The sequence below is a fragment of the Elgaria multicarinata genome, chromosome 7 (genome assembly GCF_023053635.1).
Source record: "Elgaria multicarinata webbii isolate HBS135686 ecotype San Diego chromosome 7, rElgMul1.1.pri, whole genome shotgun sequence".
Classification (NCBI taxonomy): Eukaryota; Metazoa; Chordata; class Lepidosauria; order Squamata; family Anguidae; genus Elgaria; species Elgaria multicarinata.
Window position 1 is genome coordinate 103,303,649 of NC_086177.1, and position 19,681 is coordinate 103,323,329.

The 19,681-nt window shown below is 42.9% G+C and overlaps 1 protein-coding gene across 1 annotated transcript in view; it reads right to left on the reverse strand.

Annotated features, from left to right (window-relative positions):
* Positions 1-11,867, reverse strand: part of DNAAF11 (dynein axonemal assembly factor 11) — a 51,275-nt gene extending 39,408 nt beyond the window's left edge. The window contains exons 1-2 of the mRNA XM_063129918.1: positions 11,853-11,867; positions 5,934-6,101 (exon numbers count right to left, since the gene is read on the reverse strand). Of these exons, the coding sequence (XP_062985988.1) occupies positions 5,934-6,101; positions 11,853-11,862 (178 nt within the window). The 5' untranslated portion in view covers positions 11,863-11,867. The remainder of the gene's footprint in view (positions 1-5,933; positions 6,102-11,852) is intronic.
* Positions 11,868-19,681: the final 7,814 nt, after the last annotated feature.

A 19,681-nucleotide genomic window follows, 5' to 3' on the forward strand; every position in this document is an offset into this window, starting at 1 on the left:
CATATGTCAATTTGCAAGGACAGCCTTAGCATTACTAACTTCATACAGCAGTTAATACCTTTTCAATAATTGCCAGCTGAACAGTAATTTGAAAAGCTATTTTAAAAAATACCCCTAAAAAGGGTATAGTATTACTACTTTGTTCAGTGAAATTATGGCTTCTGAATTAAGCACACGGAACATCTATGTTGGAAAAAGCAAAGCACAATGAAATAATAAAGACCAGATTTAAGGAGCTTCTTATCCAAAAGCTCAGTGAAGAGATGGAGGTGCCTAGTATTGCAAGGATTCAGTGGATTAAGTCAAACTATCCAGTTCTACATTCTTAAAACTCAGAGAATTGGTGATTAAATTCACTTCAAAGAATAAGCATATACATTTTACTTTCCATGATGCCTGTAGATTTTTGTTGTTGTTTGTTTGTTTGCAGAATTATACTTATCAGAACCATCTGGCACTTTTACTTCCAGATGTTTGGAATTCATAAGATGACATCAAAATAGGGTTTAGCTTTGCTGCTATTTCTTGAAGGTGCTTCAGCACTACCAAGACAAAACTGTCAGACTGCAAAGGAAAATGTGCATCTATCAAGAGCTGAGCAAGTTCCAGCAGCTCAGCCTTAATCTCTTACCTCCGTGGTCCACAACAGGAGCTTTTGCCTAGGAGGCAGTAGCCAAAGAGCGACAACCAAGGTTGACTGCAGAAGACAAGGCCAAGGGCAGAAGCCCCTGCCTGAACATTACTGGCACTATCTGGAAACCATATTATTCTTGTTCCTGACTCTAGCCTTTGATGTGATTTTGTCAGGATCTTTTGTAAAAAGATTTTGAGCACAATGGGGCTTGGGTGGAAGTGCCTCGCCCTACTCATTGTAAATACAACTCTTCCTTTTCCACATCAAGCTATGAAAAAAATGGTTCTAAAAGTTTTCACCAAAGGCTGGTTCCAGGTGTTGCTGAGTGGCTAGCACCTGCAGTGTCACCAACACACCTTTGCCCTACCTGGGAACCTTTTGCAAATCTTTTGTGTTTTGTTTTAATGCCACTTTTTGAAAAGCTAAATACAAATGCATATACTGATAGATGTACAGCCAGCAGAAATGTAATAAATAAATAAATAAATAAATAAATAAATAAATAAAAGTGTGGGGGCAGAGACATTTAGATCTCACACAAATTATGAAGTCACGAGAAGCAAAACCCTCAAGTTGCTGGTGAAGAACCCACAATCATTTCTTTTCAGATTTCATTTACACATTCAGTGAACCATGTGTTTGCTACTGCCTCTATGGTTATTGCCATGCTGCTTCTCAGGAATATAGGAAGCTGCCATATACCAAGTCAGAGCACACTTGGTAGGATGAAAGTCCCTTCCCAGTTTTACAGACCCATTTCCGCCCTCACCCCAAAAGGTGAGGGTTGCACTTGTTTGGAGGTGGGGGTTAGGATAGATTCCTGTAAGTTGAGGTGGCTGAGCAGGTCCACCTAGTTTTTTTTTCCAGTTTTAAAGTAGCCTTGTCAGCTGCTAGTTGCAGCTAGCTATTTACTGTTTTACTCTGTACAGCACCATGTACATTGATGGTGCTATATAAATAAATAAATAAATAAATAAATAAATAATAATAATAATAATAATAATAATAATAATAATAATAGCGAGATTCTCCCATAGCTTTCCTGCTGGATTTCAGCTCCTGTCTGATTCTACACACAGCATTGTTTCCATTGGTATCTGGTAAGGAAAGGAAGAGGAAATGCAGCAGCAAAATGTGGGAGTCTTGCTGGCTGAGATGAGTAGTCAGTGAGATTTATTTTTAAAAAATATAAAAAGAAAAAATAGGGAGGGGAAAACAATTCACTAAGCAACTTCATCTTACAGTAATTTAAGCCAACACATACAGACACATTTCTCCCAATGCTCCCCAGTTTTCAGTGGTGATTTCTTTTCACGTCCAAAAAGAGCTGAACCAAAAATATTGTCCACACTGACCGGCAGTGGCTCTCCTGGGTTACAGACAGGAGTCTTTTCCAGCACTACCTGGAATTAGAGTCATGAACCACGTATACAATACCCATCCCATAGGAAACTCATTTATCTACTTCCCTGTCAATTTTCAGAAAGACAGATTATTCTGGAACCCTTTTAATATTCAACAAATGGCTCCCTGATTCGTGTCCTGACATCAGGGTCTTGGACTCCCCACATTTTGAGGAATGAGTCTGGAGAATCCAAGTTAAAAACAGAGTAGGGAGGGAAATGCCCTCAGCACCAACCCTGGACAGTCCACTCACCTCAGAGGCCCCAACACAGGCAGAACCCAAGGAGACCATCTTGCTACCACTTCCATACTACTCTCATCCTCGGAGTCTGAAGACCAGAAGATCCAACTGAGTCACAGTCCCCACAATTCTGGCAGAGCCGACACTTGCTCAGTTGAGGAAGGCCCCTTTAACTACAGTTCTTTCCCCGATGAGGGCAGAGCTAAGCACCTCCACTGAGCTATAGCCCTGTTTAAGCCTCAGAGAAACCTAGACTGCTGTTGAAGCAATGTCTCAGTCTGCTAAGGTTGTGTGCATGAATTTCCAGCCTGAGCTGTCCGTGGTGCTGTTTGCACCTGAACTCCTGCTGATCTCCCTACTTGGCCTTGAAACACCATCTGGCTGCGACTCCCAACTGGAACAGAACCAGATTGTTTTCATTGTGGAAGCTGGCTATATTTCAACTCCTCTTTCTCATTTGTTTTTCTGCTGCTCATTTTTATTGTTATGCTGTTGTTTAAATTTCTTTTGTGTGTTTTATTGTTTTGTAAGCGGCCTCTTTGTACTGAAAAACAGCATATACATTTTAATTTATATAGATAAAATGTTGTGGGAGCAAATACTCCACTTGGGTAATGCAGGCCTTAGTCTCAATGTACTCATAGGTTAGGAAACAACCAGCAAGGTTAGTGCCATGTGAGGGTTGAGTTTGAAAGGTGTTTCATAGAATCATAGAATAGCAGAGTTGGAAGGGGCCTACAAGGCCATCGAGTCCAACCCCCTGCTCAATGCAGGAATCATCTTACGGCATCTTCATAGAATCATAGAATAGCAGAGTTGGAAGGGGCCTACAAGGCCACCGAGTCCAACCCCCTGCTCAATGCAGGAATCCACCCTAAAGCATCCTTGACAGATGGTTGTTCAGCTGTCAGGGATGGAGTAGTTTCTGTCAACTACTCCTTCTCCTTAGCATTCTGCCCAAAACCAAGCATTGCAAGGCTTTGTAAGGAGCTGGACTGGGGGAGAAAGGTCTTTAATTATGTCTAACTCTGCTGTATTTTGTCTTAAGTGTTCTTATATTGCACTTTTAAAGAGACACTGTTGCTGATCCGAGATAAGTTATAAACCACAGTTCTGTGAGACAGGGTGGGATTGAATTCTGCTTGCTTCTGCAGTATTTTATTTGACGGGATTCTTGTATTACACTTTTAAAGATACACTGTTGCCAGCCTGAGATAAGTTATAAACCACAAGTCGCTGAGACGGAGTGGAAATGAAATGAAAATAAATAAACCATAAATATTAGTAGCATGTGGATCAGTTGCACGTTTAATCTTGCTTCTCTGTCTCACAAAAGTAGACAATGAATAACAATAATGATAACTTTTAATAACAAATGCTATTATATAGTAAAGCCAGGATTTGTTAAGTACTTACAGTACAAGCCTATCCATAGTTACTCAGAAGTAAGACCCACTGAGTTCAATGGAGATTACTCCCACGTAAACGAATATAGGATTGCAGCCTCAATTCTGCTCTATCTGTGTCACGACAGTAGAAGATATCCCCTCTACCATCTATCTACATAAACAACACTACTCTTATCCACTCCAATTCTAGGATTTCCAAATGCCTCTTCTCTAACGTTTCACTTCTCCCTTCCTTGCTCTGTGTTCAAGAAAGCTTACATGCTTTAACTCTCAGTTCGGTCACACCGATTCCCCCAAAAGGTAACAAAGATGCCGTCCCATGGGGCTGGTTATTTGAGCAGGTGACACACCTTTCCCCTTCAGACAACAACAAATAGCAGGCCAACTTGCTCAGGATTTTATAGAGCAAGTCTCACTGAGTTAGAAAATTGTCAGCAAGCATGTCCACGCTCCCACCCCCTTTATCAAGGCCTTTCCCTCTTGGAACAGAGGAAGGAATGTCCTTATCAAACCGCCCAGAGAGCCCTGGCTATGGGAGTGGTATATAAGTGTAATAAATAAATTATCAATTGAGAAAGTACAGAAGCAACAACTGTGCATTGCCTTTTAGTAGCAAAAAGCACTGACCTTCATTGTATGTATATGTAGCTATGAGAACCAACTCTAAAAATCATAAAAATTGCCAACTGCTCTGGCAAATCAGTGTACTTATGCTATTAAATACTGCACATGGCTCTGGGTAAATTCACATCAGACTGACCGCCATTCTTCCGAAACCAAATCCAATACAGTCTTCATAGGACATTATCTTCTCTTCACTGGGGTTCCTCCAGGCTCTGTACTTATCCCTTTCCTGTTCTTTCTAGATATTTTGTCTCTGAGTAGCTTAATCTACACCAGATCTTTTGCCTTTCATCCAATCCTACATCTCCAACAGGCTCTCTGATAATTCAATGGTTCAGACCAACTTCTCATCTTTCCTCCTGGCCCTTATCTTCTTGTACACTTATCGAGACGTCAGCATTGAATCTGTTGATCAGGCACAAAGCCTTGACTTTCTCTGACTCCTCTCTCTTTGCCCCCCTATTCCATCCCATACCTAAGGAGGTTGTGGCCTCTCCCACAGTAGAGGCATTCAAGAGGCAGCTGGAAAACCATCTGTCAGGTATGCTTTAGGGTGGATTCCTGCATTGAGCAGGGGGTTGGACTCAATGGCCTTATGGGCCCTTTCCAACTCTACAATTCTATGATTCTAGTCCATCTCGAAATTTTGCTATTTCTACCTTTTCAACATTACAAAAATACAGCCTATTTGTCTCTCACCTTGACTACTGCAATCTCCTTCTCTCTGGTCTTCTGTTGTCTCACCTTCATCCACTCATATCCATCCAGCACTCTACTGCCAAAATTATTCCTCTCTCATTGATCAGACCATGTGACACCTTCTAAAAGCCCTCTGCTGGCTTCCTGACCACTCCCAGACGCCCCACAAGCCTCTTGTCCTTACTTTTAAAGCCCTCCATGGCTTTCCCCCTACTTATCTATCCACACTAATACCCCAACACACATCCCTTCCTGAGATCTTTGCTCATCCAATTCCACCACCCTAGTCATCCAACAATGTAATATTTCCTGCCTAAACATGCATAGGATTGTACCCTAAGACATTGAAAGCCTGCTACTACAAGTTTCTGAATTTAGACATATACCATCTATATACACAACATATTTCAAAGCAGAGGTATGATAGGTCCCTGCTTACAATCTTAAACAGACACGTGAAACAATAGAGAAAGGGGGGAATGGAGACATGGGTAGACAGGAGAAAAACGTGATAAGGTATAGGGCATAGAGATGATCCAACGGTTTCCCAGAAAAAGTAAGATTTAAAGTGGGACTTAAACGATATAATAGAGGTGGTTGCCTGGAGGGAAAGTTCCAGGCATACGGGGAAACAAGGGGAAATGGATGGAGTCATTTCATAGGATGTCCTACAACTCCTGGCATTAATGCTTGGGAGTCATTTAGATAGAAAGAAGTCCTACATTTATTTATTTATTTATTTATTACATTTCTATACCGCCCAATAGCCGGAGCTCTCTGGGCAGTTCACAAAAATTACATGTATATTATTGCACCTTTATCCAATTTTTTTAACTCTTTTCCCTCTCTAAGTCACCTTAGACAGTTTTCAACACCAAGAACGATAAATATATCAATCCAGTTCATAAACAACTATACTTACCAATCTTGGGAATCAAGTTGTTTTGAAGATAGAGAATTTTTAAATTCTTGCACCATTTGTCAAGATGTTCTATTTTCTCTATATTTTGCTGGTGTAAGGAAATTTCTTCCAAAGAAAAGATCTCACAGTTATTATGCTCTGCCCGTTGCCTAATAAGTTGCTCTGTGACTGAAAGAAAGATCACAGTACATAGAACCAATTTCTTTCATTAAATAAAAGTGTATCCATTTCCTTAAAAATGTATGCACTACAGAAGTGACCTTAATATACTGTCTTCATTCTTATAGAAGCTCTTCATAAAAGCAAATTCAACTGAGAAATCCACAACTACAAAATCAAGAAATGTCGTGCTAACGAGATTTAGTTCTGTGTTTGATTTGCGTTGTCTATTTTGCTATACAAAATGTAGGCACTGCATTGGAAAACATCTCATAAGAGGAACCATGCTGTATCAGACAAGGGTCCATATAGTCTAGCATTCTGTTCACATAGTGGTCAACCAGCTCTTGATCAGGGACACACAAGCAGGACAAGTGTAATCATAGAATCATAGACTAGTAGAGTTGGAAGGGGCCTATAAGGCCATCGAGTCCAACCCCCTGCTCAGTAGTAGCACCCTCCCATCCATGTTCCCCAGCAACCGGTGTATATAGGCTTACTGCCTCTGCTACTGGGGATAGCACATAGCAATCAACACTAGTAGCTACTGATAGCCTTTTCCTCCCAAGAATTTATCCCCCGTTAAAGCCATCCAAATTGGTGGCCATCTCTACATCTTGTGCTAGTGAATTTCCTTCTTCTCTCTGGCCTTCCTTCTTCTCACATCAGTCCATTGGTTTCTGTCCACCACTCTGCCGCTAAGATCATCTTCTTGGCTCGCCGCTCTGACCATGTTACTCCACTTCTGAAATCTCTTCACTGGCTTCCAATTCACTTCAGAATCCAATATAAACTTCTCCTGTTGACCTTCAAAGCTTTTCACGGTCTAGCTCCTTCCTATCTCTCCTCTCTCATCTCACACTATTGCCCCACTCGTGCTCTTCGCTCCTCTGACGCCATGTTTCTCGCCTGCCCAAGGGTCTCTACTTCCCTTGCTCGGCTTCGTCCATTTTCTTCTGCTGCCCCTTACGCCTGGAACGCTCTTCCAGAACATCTGAGATCCACAAGTTCAATTGCAGCTTTTAAAGCTCAGCTAAAAACTTTTCTTTTTCCGAAAGCTTTTAAAACTTGATGCTGTTTGGACTTTATACTGTTAGTTTTACCCTACTCTGTGCCTGTTTACCCTACCCAGTGCCTGTTTGCATTCTCTTCCCCTCCTTATCGCTTTACTATGATTTTAATAGAATGTAAGCCTATGCGGCAGGGTCTTGCTATTTACTGTTTTACTCTGTACAGCACCATGTACATAGATGGTGCTATATAAATAAATAAATAATAATAATAATAATAATAATAATAAGTATGTGTGGTGTAAAGAAGTACTTCCTTTTGTCTGTCCTGAATCTCGCACCAATCAGCTTCATGGGATGCTCCTGGGTTCTAAAATTTTGAGAGATCTCTTTCTTCGTTGGTCACCACTAGCTCAGACCCATCAGGTTATACTTGAAGCGTAATGTGCATCACAGAACAGCATTTGCCATTTAGATGCCCATTCTCCCAATTTGGAGAGATCCTTTTGGAGCTCCTCACAATCCCTTTTTGTTCTAACCATCCTAAATAACTTCATCAGCAGAATTGGCCACTTAACTGCTCATTCATGATTCCAGATCATTTCATTTCATCACAGCCAAAAACCTCACCTTGGCTAAATGGTAAAGAATGCATGCTTTCCTACATAGCTTTAAAAGAGACATGCATACACCTTAACACCCTTATTTTAAGATACATACATGCTATTCATGAAAAAAGAAATATCCATAATAAAGGAATACCTTGAGTAGTGCTGGGGGCACACACATGACCACCACCACCACCCCAAAATCATTTGCCACTTGCAACAGTAAATGGGCAGTTATAACAGTGATGCCAACATGGTAAGTTCAGTCAAGGAGGGCATGCCCACTGAGGGCATCCTAGAAGATATGTGAGTTGCTCGCAGACGATCATTAGCCAAAAATGAATCGACAGTACAGACACACTGATAAACTATTAAAAGAGACCGCTGATAAGCTAAAGCTTCAAGGAGGTTGTTGGTTTGTTAGTTTGTCTTCTAAATTCTTTGTTGGAACAGTTACAGATCGGTTTACTTCAGCTGAAGTTTGTTGTGTAATTAAAACTGATTCATTCTCAAGAATATGCTCTTTTGAGCTTTTAACCCGAGAGAAAATAAGTTAATAAAATAAAATAAGCGTACTCAAACAATCTTACTGTTTGGTGTTCGGTGTTTGCAAAGCTTGGTAGCTTAGTAGATAAGGATTTTGAAGTTAAAAGTTTAGCGTTCTTGCAGAGCTTGAGCTACAGGCTGCAACTCATAGCACCGGAAGCCTGATGATCATTAGCCTACTTTTTTCCTTTTTTTTCTTTTGCACTGGTTCCACTTACTTTTCATGCTGATGTGTGGAGAATGTGGATAGGAAGACATTTTCCCCCCTCTCTCAAAATACTAGAACTCGGGGTCATCTCATGAAGCTGATTGGTGGAAGATTCAGGACTGATAAAAGGAAGTACTTATTCACACAGCGCATAGTTAAATCATAGAACTCACTACCACAAGATGTGGTGATAGCCACCAATTTGGATGGCTTTAAAAGGGGGTTGGATGAATGGCTATTTATTTATTACATTTTTATACTGCCCAATAGCTGAAGTTCTCTGGGCGGTTCACAAAAATTGAACCTGATGGTTGTGTGCTGCCTCCAGTATCTGAGGCAGTAAGCCTGTGTGCACCAGCTGCTGGAGAACATGGGTGGGAGGGTGCTGTTGCACCATGTCCTGTTTTGTTGCTCCCTGGTCAACAGCTGGTTGGCCACTGTGTGAACAGAGTGCTGGACTAGAAGGACCTTTGGTCTGATCCAGCAGGGCACTTCTTACGTTCTTATTTAATAAAGGTTGTGACAACGTATTGGTGTCCACCTCTTTATTGTCATTGCAAGGTTGATCAGGATCTGCTGGGAATACACTCTGCACTTTCTCTACATTTGGGAGTACCCTCTGCATAAGCTCTTTGAGAAACGCCCTCTGCTCATGCTCGGTCTCATTGGCTTGAGAAATACCCCTCTGGATGAGCTTCTTGCTCAAATAATGTTCTCTGCAAATACTCTGGATCCTTGCTCTACGTCTGCCTTCCCCAACCTTGTGCCCTCCAGCTGTGTTAGATCACAAAAGCCATCAGGCCCAACCAGGCCACGCTAGCTGTGGGTTATGGAACTTGTAGTTCAACACATATAGGGCTCAGAAGGTTGGAGAAGACTGCCCCCTCTTTCCATGCTTGAGAAATCCACCACCACCCCTACTTTGCCCTGGACACCCAGGCAAGATAAATGCCCTCTGCACTTGCTCTTAACTACGTAAATGCCCTCTGCACATGTTCTTCACTTGGGTAATGCCTTTGGCACATGCCCCTGGCTGCTTGGCTTGGAAAATGCCCTCTGCATATGTGCTTGGACACCTTGTCATGAAAAATGACTTTCGCATATGCTCTTAGCTTAGGAAATGAGCCCTCTCCACCTATTCTTGGCACCCTGACTTGATAAATGCCCTCTGCACGTGATTCTGAGCCAGCTGAATGGCAAGATCTACCACATCAGAGGCCCCCGATGGTGAATTAATTGTGGGATTTATACACCACTTTTCAAGTGGACCTCCTCAAGGGGTTTACACAAAATTATTGAAACCAAAAGCACCAATAATATATATAGAAAGTAGGGTGACCATATGAAAAGGAGGACAGGGCTCCTGTATCTTTAACAGTTGTATTGAAAAGGGAATTTCAGCAGGTGTCGTTTGTATATATATGGGGAACCTGGTGAAATTCCCTCATCATCACACCAGTTAAAGCTGCAGGTGCCCTGCCCTCTTTTCAATCTGGTCACTCTGGTATAGCTCCTGCAGCTTTAACTGTTGTGATGAAGAGGAAATTTCACCAGGCGCTGCATGCATACAAATAACACCTGATGAAATTCCCTTTTCTATGCAACTGTTAAAGATACAGGAGCCTTGTCCTCCTTTTCATATGGTCACCCTAAGAAAGAGCCAGCATGGCATATTATTATTATTATTATTATTATTATTATTATTATTATTATTATTTTGCATTTTTATACCACCCAATAGCCGAAGCTCCCTGGGCGGTTCACAAAAACTAAAACAATTCAAAGTATAAAACAAACAGTATAAAAACATGATATAAAATACACGTTAAAATGAATTAAAACATACCATACATAATTAAAACATCCTGAAAACATTCTAAAATTCCACTGGATAGGCCTGCCGGAATAGATCAGTCTTTATTGCTTTTTTTAAATTCTAAAAGACTGTCAAGTTGACGAATCTCCTCCGGCAGGCCATTCCACAGCCTGGGAGCAGCGGAAGAAAAGGTCCTCTGGGTAACAGTTGTTAATCTAGTTTTTGCAAGCTGAAGTGGATTCTTCCCAGAGGACCTAAGTGTGTGGGGAGGATTGTATGGGAGAAGGCGATCCTGCAGGTAGCCTGGACCCAAACCATGTAGGGCTTTAAAGGTAATAACCAACACTTTGTACTTTGCCTGGAAACTAATCGGCAGCCAGTGAAGAGATTTTAAAACTGGTGTAATGTGGTCACCCCACTAGGTGTACCAGTGACCAGCCTGGCTGCCACATTTATTTATTTATTTATTTATTACATTTTTATACCGCCCAATAGCCGAAGCTCACTGGGCGGTTCACAAAAATTAAAACCATAGTAAAACAACCAACAGGTTAAAAGCACAAATACAAAATACAGTATAAAAAGCACAACTAGGATAAAAACCACACAGCAAAACTGATATAAAATTAAAATACAAAGTTAAAACAGCAAAATTCAAATTCAAGTTAAAATTAAGTGTTAAAATACTGAGAAAATAAAAAAGGTCTTCAGCTGGTGGCGAAAGGAATACAGTGTAGGTATTTGGACTAATTGAATATTTCGACTAATTTGAATATTTTGGACTAATTGAAGTTTCCGGACTAGGCACAGATGTAGAGCGCATTGCAGAATTCGAGCCTCGAAGTTACCAGCTCGTGCACTAGGGACTGTGGAGTCCTGGGTTCAAGTCTCCACTCAGCCATGAAGCTCATTGGGTGATTTTGGACTCTCAGCCTAGCCTAGGGTGACCCTATGAAAAGGAGGACAGGGCTCCTGTATCTTTAACAGTTGCATAGAAAAGGGTATTTCAGCAGGTGTCATTTGTATGCATGCAGCACCTGGTGACATTCCCTCTTCATCACAACAGTTAAAGCTGCAGGAGCTATACCAGAGTGACCAGATTTTAAAGAGGGCAGCTTTAACTGTTGTGACGAAGAGGGAATTTCACTAGGTGCTGCATGTTTGCAAATGACACCTGCTGAAATTCCCTTTTCAATACAACTGTTAAAGATACAGGAGCCCCGTCCTCCTTTTCATAGGGTCACCCTAGCCTAGCCGACCTCACAGGGTTGTTGTGAGGATAAAATGGGGAGGGGGAGCATGGACACCGCGTTGGGTTCCTTGGAGGAAAACAAAAGCCGGGATTCAAGCGCAACAAATAAATAAAGGGACGGGCGAGGGGAGGTTCCTCATTGTGCTCCTCGTCCAGGAGTTGAGCCCGGAGCGGCGGGAGGACTGAGGGACGACGGAGGTGGACCCTGCAAACCGGGTCTCGTGGGCCCGAAAGCCCACCCGACGCCCCGTTTCCCCCACGCGGACCACCGGGTCAAGAAGCATAGCCTCCCCGGGCAGGGGGCGGGGACGGACACTCACTCCGCGCCATGGCTGCTCGCCGGGTTTTGCCGCCGCCTTCCTCAGCGATCTGCTCCCAACCGCCATTAACCGACGCCGCGGCGTCGCCACGGCAACCGCCTCGGTCTGAAAGAGGGCCAAAGAGGTAGTGAATGAAGAGGTGAGAACCAGCTCCGGCACTAAACTGAAAGCCGACGATTTTCAGAGTGGCGTCGCTCGGAAGTTTGCCTCTCTGATCTGTAATTCGCGCATAGAGTACTTTGCATATAGGCGGGTTATACATTGAATAATATAAAGTGAAATAATAAGCGTAAAACGAATGATCTTTCCTTTGTCTCTCTCTCTCTCTCTGTGTGTGTCTGTGGCTTTGCATGGGCATGGAGGCTGGTGGCTCGTAGGTGAGTGGCGTTGTGAATCCGCTCTGGGTTTCAGTCAGAACCAGCCTGAACCCTATCCCCCAAAATGGGTTCAGCACCTTGGATATCGCCTTTAGGGTTCTGAATGTAACCCAGAGGGGAATCAGCTCCCCACTGAAATAGGAGCCACCAGCCTCCACTGGATACAGGAAAGAAATCGTGATGGGTTTGATACCGGAAGTGTCTGAAACAAAGGTCTGCATTAGGACTGGACCCCTTTGGTGAGAGGCAGCAGGCAGAGAACGGAAAAGCCCCTGGTGGCTGGTTAGGCGTTACGCTCTTCTCTTACGTCATCACGTACCGTCACTCATAGAGGCATTTTTCAAAGTGCGCGGGCAGCCTTTGTATTCCAGGCAGTCTTTGTGGGCATGTTGTAAAAGCCGAAACGGAACAGCCCGGAACGACTCCTTTATTCAAACAAAACAAAACAACCATGCCAAGCACTGTTGGACGTGTTAGAGTCACCTGAGAAAAACATTTTAGGGCAGAAACTCTTGAAAATTATATTATGATTGACCCCTTAATGCCCAGAGCACATCGAGAACAGAACAAAGTGGCCCAGAATGATCACTTCCAAAATGAGCCAAATTCACCAGGTTGCCCACCCTTGTAAAATTCAAAGCGTGGGGGGGGGGGGAAATTCCCTCGACCCCTGTAGCCTGGAAAGTTCTGTAATCCAGTCTTTCCACCTTTCAGAATGCTGAGAGGTTTCTCTTTCCCCAACCTCATATTCAGGTCATTCTTTTCTAGGGTGACCCTATGGAAAGGAGGACAGGGCTCCTGTATCTTTAACTGTTGTATTGAAAAGGAAATTTCAGCAGGTGTCATTTTGTATATATGGAGAACCTGGTGAAATTTCCTCTTCATCACCACAGTTAAAGCTGCAGGTGCCCTGCCCTCTTTTAAACCTGGTCACTCTAGGATAGCTCCTGCACCTTTAACTGTGGTGATGAAGAGGGAATTTCACCAGGTTCTCCATATATACACATGACACCTGCTGAAATTCCCTCTTCTATGCAACTGTTAAAGATACAAGAGCCCAGTCCTCCTTTCCATAGGGTCACCCTAGCTGTGAGTCCCAACCCTGAGCAATGGCTGAAACTAGAGTCTGTCAGAGAATTCCCCCCAGCCTCGGAGCTATTTGTCTATTTAGGCCAGATCTTCACCCAGCAGGATATGACACTTTGAAAACGTTTTGAAATCAGTCTATGGCATGTGTCCTGGGCCCCAACAGTTGTCACTACTGTTATAACCCGTTTTAAAGCAATTGTGTAGACCTTGCTCTAGTCTACTAGTGCCTGCTTGGAATTGCAGGAACTCTCCATGTTTTTACGCAGGTATCTTTCCATATAAGAAGCCAGAATGTTGCCCGCTAGTTCTGCACACTGCAATGAGGGTGTTTGTGGTGTCATGCAAAATTGCAGTGGTTCTGCGCATTGCCCCACAATTTCAGAACCAAGAAATTTCTCTCTTCCCAATACATACTCCAGAATCCAAAAAAAAAAAGCACTCTACAATGAAAAACAAACACCCCACTCTATAATATAAATACATCATTTTATTGTAAAACAGGTGCTGCAAATACAAGTATTTGAGAATGCTCCAGAATTACACTAATTTATGCTAAGCAATTAAAGGCAGAAATGTGCTTACATGTGGCATTACAATTATGTAAGATACACAAATAATATAACCCCCCCCCCGATCTCATATTCTACCCTTCCTACAAGTAGCTCAGAGTGAAGTTTTATCCTCACAACAACCCTGTGAGGTAGGTTTACTTCAAGAGTGCCTGTGCCGACTTACCATAGTTGATGCAGGTCCACTGGATGTAACCTTGGCCAGGGACAATGGATACTTTCCCATTTGTATAGCCCAAGGATGTGGACAGGATCCTTGGAGAAGTGTCGTGTTTGTCTGAGATGGGTCTGGAAGGCACTGTTTTATGGTGGCTCTGGTCCTTGGACAGTCGGTCTCAGAAGGTGATGCTAGGAATTCCTATTTGATGCCATGGCCTTTGGTCTGTGGTGCTCCTCAGGGTTTGATCTTATCTTCCATGCTATTTAACATATACATGAGAAACCACTGGGAGAGATTGTCTGGAGTTTGGGGTTTCGGTGCCACTGGTATGCTGATGACACCCAACTCCCTCTCTCCCTCCCTCCCTCTCTCTCTCTCTCTCCTTTCCCTCCAAATATTTATTTATTTATTTATTGCATTTTTATACCACCCAATAGCTGAAGCTATCTGGGCGGTTCACAAAAACTAAAACCATTCAAAGTATAAAACAAACAGTATAAGAACATGATATAAAATACATGTTAAAAAGCGATTAAAAACATGCCATACATCATTAAAACATCCTGAAAACATTCTAAAATTTCACTGGATAGGCCTGCTGGAATAGATCAGTCTTTATTGCTTTTTAAATCTCTAAAAGACTGTCAAGTTGATGGATCTCCTCTGGCAGGCCATTCCACAATCTGGGGGAAGCAGAAGAAAAGGTCCTCTGGGTAGCAGTTGTTAATCTCATTTTTGCTAGCTAAAGTAGATTCTTCCTAGAGGACCTGAGTGTGCGGGACAGATTGTATGTGAGAAGGCGATCCCGCAGGTAGCCTGGACCCAAACCATGTAGGGCTTTAAAGGTAATAACCAACACTTTGTATTCACCCAGAAACTAATCGGCAGCCAGTGAAGAGATTTTAAAACTGGTGTAAGGAAGTTGTTTGAGTTCTAAATCAGTGCCAGTAATGGACTGGATGAGGGCAAACAAATTGAAGCTTAATCCAGTCCAAACAGAGGTGTCCCTGGTCAGTGAAAAGACAGATTGGGGAATAGAGATTCAACCTGTGAAGACAGCTTTGCATTTTAGGCATACTTCTGGATTTGGCCTTGAATCTGGATGCCCAGTTTTCAGCAGTGGGCAGGAGTGTGTTAGCACAGCTGAGGCTAGTGTGCCAACTGCGCCGTTCCTACAGACATCGTCTAGCCACGGTCACACATGCCTGGACTACTGTAACACACTGTATGTGGCGCTTCCTTCGAAAACTGTTCAGAAACATCAACTGGTCCAGAACGCTGTGGCCAGAGTGTTGACTGACAGGTTGCACATGACTCTCTGGACCTACTGGGATTTATTCCGCTAGCTTGGGATTGTGTTTGGTGCTCATGAACTTAACCTGATCTACACCTGTTGTTGCGAACTGTTATCTGTGGATCTTTATTGGAGCTGTAAAGGCATAAACCTATTTACTAGAATGATGGCAATAAAAGGTTTTACTGTAAATCGGGCCTTGTGCAACTTTTTTGGTTGTTTTGTTTTGTTGTGAGCCATGGGAATATTTCACAATTTGAGAAACTGTCCTGGAGGCATGGCAAAGGCAAGTCACCTGCCCCAAAGACTGAGTACAAGGCAGCGGTGGGATCTGAGCCCCAACACACTAAACAACTCCTTTGAACCCGCAGTTTTCAGCAACAACAGAGACCTATTTCATACCATTCCCAAACCAGTTCTGGAAATGTAGCAGCCGGCACATGGAATGTAATTGTGCAAATGCACTTTTTGCCACTGCTGCCATCTGAAGATTCAGGGGCAGCATAAGATCCAGGAGTACTCTGAAGCAACAAATCTAATCTTCCAGGGAGAGCCCAGCTCTTTCCAGAATAAGCTGAATTCCAGTCCCCCAGCCAGGCTTTCTGATGACTAACAGCTCTTCTGGTTTTAACCTTCATTTATTCACTTTCAGCCAGACCATTATGGCACAGTGTTCCCTTTTCAATGAGATGCTCTCAGAATCTCTAAGGATTTAAACACATTTGGACCTGTGATGCTGATGCAGCTTGAAGGCGTAAGTTGTTTGTTTGATTTTTAAAGTTTGCATTTGTTCCTATGTGCAGCCATGCGAGAATTCCAGAAGAATGTTGAAACGAGGTTTTGCAGGGTGGTTGGGAAGGGAGGATGATCCCACTCGGATTGCACAGGTGGAGAGAGGGTCATATCAAGAGGTGACTAGTGCAAGAGCGCCAGTGAACCTGATTGAAAGGGAGAGAAAAGGACAAGATTTAGGCCACTGAAAATCATCTAAAGGCAGAGCTGCATGTAACATTAACAATTGTGATTAGCAAATCTTATTGGTTTGTTGTTGTTGTTGTTTTAAAAACTGTAGCACCACAGGAAAGGATACAATGCCTAGGTCTATTTAGTTTAGAGAAAAGGTGAGACATGATAGAGGTGTACAGAACTAGTCATGGTGTTTAGAAAGTGGATACAGAACCATTTTCCTCCCCCTCTCATAATACTAGGACCCAAAGGGGTCATCCCATGAAGTTGACTAGTGGGAGAGTCAAGACAGAAATAAGGAAGTGTCTTCCTCACATAGCATATAAACTATAGAATTTGCAACCACAAGATGTTAGTTTTACCCTACCCGGCGCTACCCTGTGCCTGTTTGCATTCTCTTCCCCTCCTTATTGTTTTACTATGATTTTATTAGATTGTAAGCCTATGCGGCAGGGTCTTGCTATTTACTGTTTTACTCTGTACAGCACCATGTACATTGATGGTGCTATATAAATAAACAATAATAATAATAATAATAATAATAATAATAATAATAATAATGTAGCGATGGCCACCAGTACCAGAGGCAGTGGGTGGTACTGACGAAATTCTCTCTGCATCACAACAGTTAAAGCTGTTTGCATGCATACAAATGACATGTGCTGCAATTTCCTTTTCAATACAACTGTTAAAGATACAGGAGCCCTGTCCTCCTTTTCATATGGTCACCCTAGGCTCCACCTACCACTGAAATGTAGACTTTGGGCTGAAAGAGATCCTCTGTCCCTGTATTAACGCACTGATGGGGAAAAATCTATTAGAATGTAAGCCTATGTGGCAGGGTTTTGCTATTTTATTGTTTTACTCTGTACAGCACCATGTACACTGATGGTGCAATAATAATAATAATAATAATAATAATAATAATAATAATAATAATAATAAGCAAAAACAAAGGTCTTTGTCACATTCCCCAGGCTTGACATGTCCTCTGCTCCAAAGAGAATTCAGAAGCAGAGGAGATTCCCTTCATTAATGGCTTCATGCTATGACAGGCCGTTCCAGACCAGAGGATGTGCCTCTACCAGACTTCTCAGATGCAGAGGACACTTCCTCATTACCCCCACCCATAGAAACCCGCAACTAGAAATCAGGCTGTAGCCCTTTAAGAAACAAACTACTTCTCTGAGGGGTGGAGCTAACTGTAGGTCTTGACCTGCCAGCCTTTATAAGGCTTCAGGAGGCCTTTGACCATCCTTGAGTCAATAGCTCGTCTTGACAGAGTTTCAGCAAACCAGGAGCTGGCCGAGGTCCTGAAAGTCTTTGCCTGGTCTAGCCTTACTATGCAGCACACCAAACCTGGCTTGAGCCGACATTGTGGGACTTGACCCTACTGATTAGATATGACCAGACTTGCCCAATGGAGGTCTTGTGTTGACTCCCCCTCTTCTTATACCTGCCTTGCTGGTTTCAACACTTCTGGATGCCTTGAACCAAGTCAGACAGAACATTTTCCTTAGATACCATATTGTCATTTTGAAGAATTGACAATAAACACACTTACTAGTGAGTAAGCTCCATTGAACACAGTGGGCTTACTTCCAAGTAAATATCTATATGATTGCCTTGCATCTACTTGAACTTGCTTGTTTCCCTGTTCCCCACCACGCTCCTATTCTTTATTTTCTTTTTCTATTATGTCTAATTAGATTCTAAGTCTGTGGGCATGGACTGTTTTGTTTTTAATCTTTATACAGCACCTACAAAATTTTAGGTGCTTCATAACTTTACGTGCTTTCCAACTAAATTAAACAAATGCTGATGCAAAGGGTGTGTGTGTGTGTGTGTGATATCAATAATGGCTTAAGAGGCACAGCACACAACTCTCCTCAGAAGAATTACATACCTGAAACTAGTCCCATGCTTTATCAATGAAGGACGATAACAGAGCCAGTGTGGAGTAGTGGCTAAAGTGTTGGACTGGGAGTTGGGAGATCCGGGTTCTAGTCCCCAGTCGGCCATGGAAACCCACTGGGTGACTTTGAGCCAGTCACAGACTCTCAGCCCAACCTACCTCACAGGGTTGTTATGAGGATAAAGTGGAGAGGAGGATTATGTATGCCACCTGGGTGCCTTGGAGGAAAAAAGGTGGGATAAAAATGCAATAAATAAAAATAAATGATAAATAAGGGTGGAGGGAGAGAAATTGCTTACAAATGAAAATGATGATCAGTAACAAGCAGGTCGGCAGAGTAGTAAGCGGAGTTCCCGGAATAAATCTGAAACCACAAGAATCACCCCATCTCTTGTTAGGCCACACCTGTGCTCACGATTCAGTTCCATATCAAGCCGACAACAATTTGCAGCAAACCTGCTGTAGCCGCATGGCAAGAGGCCTCTGCTCTAGCCTTGCTTGAAACCACAATGAAACATAGAGCAAACCACAACCAGCACAGCATACACACTCAACCACCAATTTACACACAAACACAATCTTACATGCACACATACAAACCAATTTACATACATCCACCTCAATAAAGAAACACTCAAACACACACTCATTTGCACACATAGCCATACATATATATACACACTTTCATACACACCCATTTTCACACATACATCAGGGATGGACAACCTCTGCAGGAATGGAAGCCATTCTGGCTCCCCAGACCCACACCATGGACTGCTGTCCACGGGGCACCACCTCCCCCCGCACACGGTTGAAATCGCCAGGTGTTTTTTAAACCAAATTTGGTAGAAAACTGCTCCGTAATGCTACAGAGTATTCCAGTGGTTTAATTTAGCTTGTTTCTGAGCTAAATGTACCTCCTTGGGCGATTCATAGTGGCTACGATAAGGTGACCATATGGGAAGGTGGACAGGGCTCCTGTATCTTTAATAATTGTACTGGAGGGGGAATTTCAGCAGGTGTCATTTGTATGCATGCAGCACCTGGTGAAATCCCCTCTTCATCACAACAGTTAAAGCTGCTATAGTATATTATAGCTAGAGTGACAAGACACAAAAGAGGGCAGGGCTACTGCAGCTGTAACTGTTGTTATGCGGAGGGGATTTCACCAGGTGCTGCATGCATACCAATGACACCTGCTGAAATTCCTTTGTCAATACCACTGTTAAAGATACAGGAGCCCTGTCCTCTTTTCCATATGGTTACCCTACGAAGCACTAGAAGGGCAAAATTTAGGTTGCAAACCAGCTAAATTTGGCGGCACTCCATAACCGCTAGAGAAGCCATTTTTAGGGTGGTGGTTTTAAAAAATGGGGGTGGGAGGCAGGGGCCACAACAGCCCATGGACCACACCACCTGACATAAGCAAACACACACACACTCCATGGCACCAGCTCCT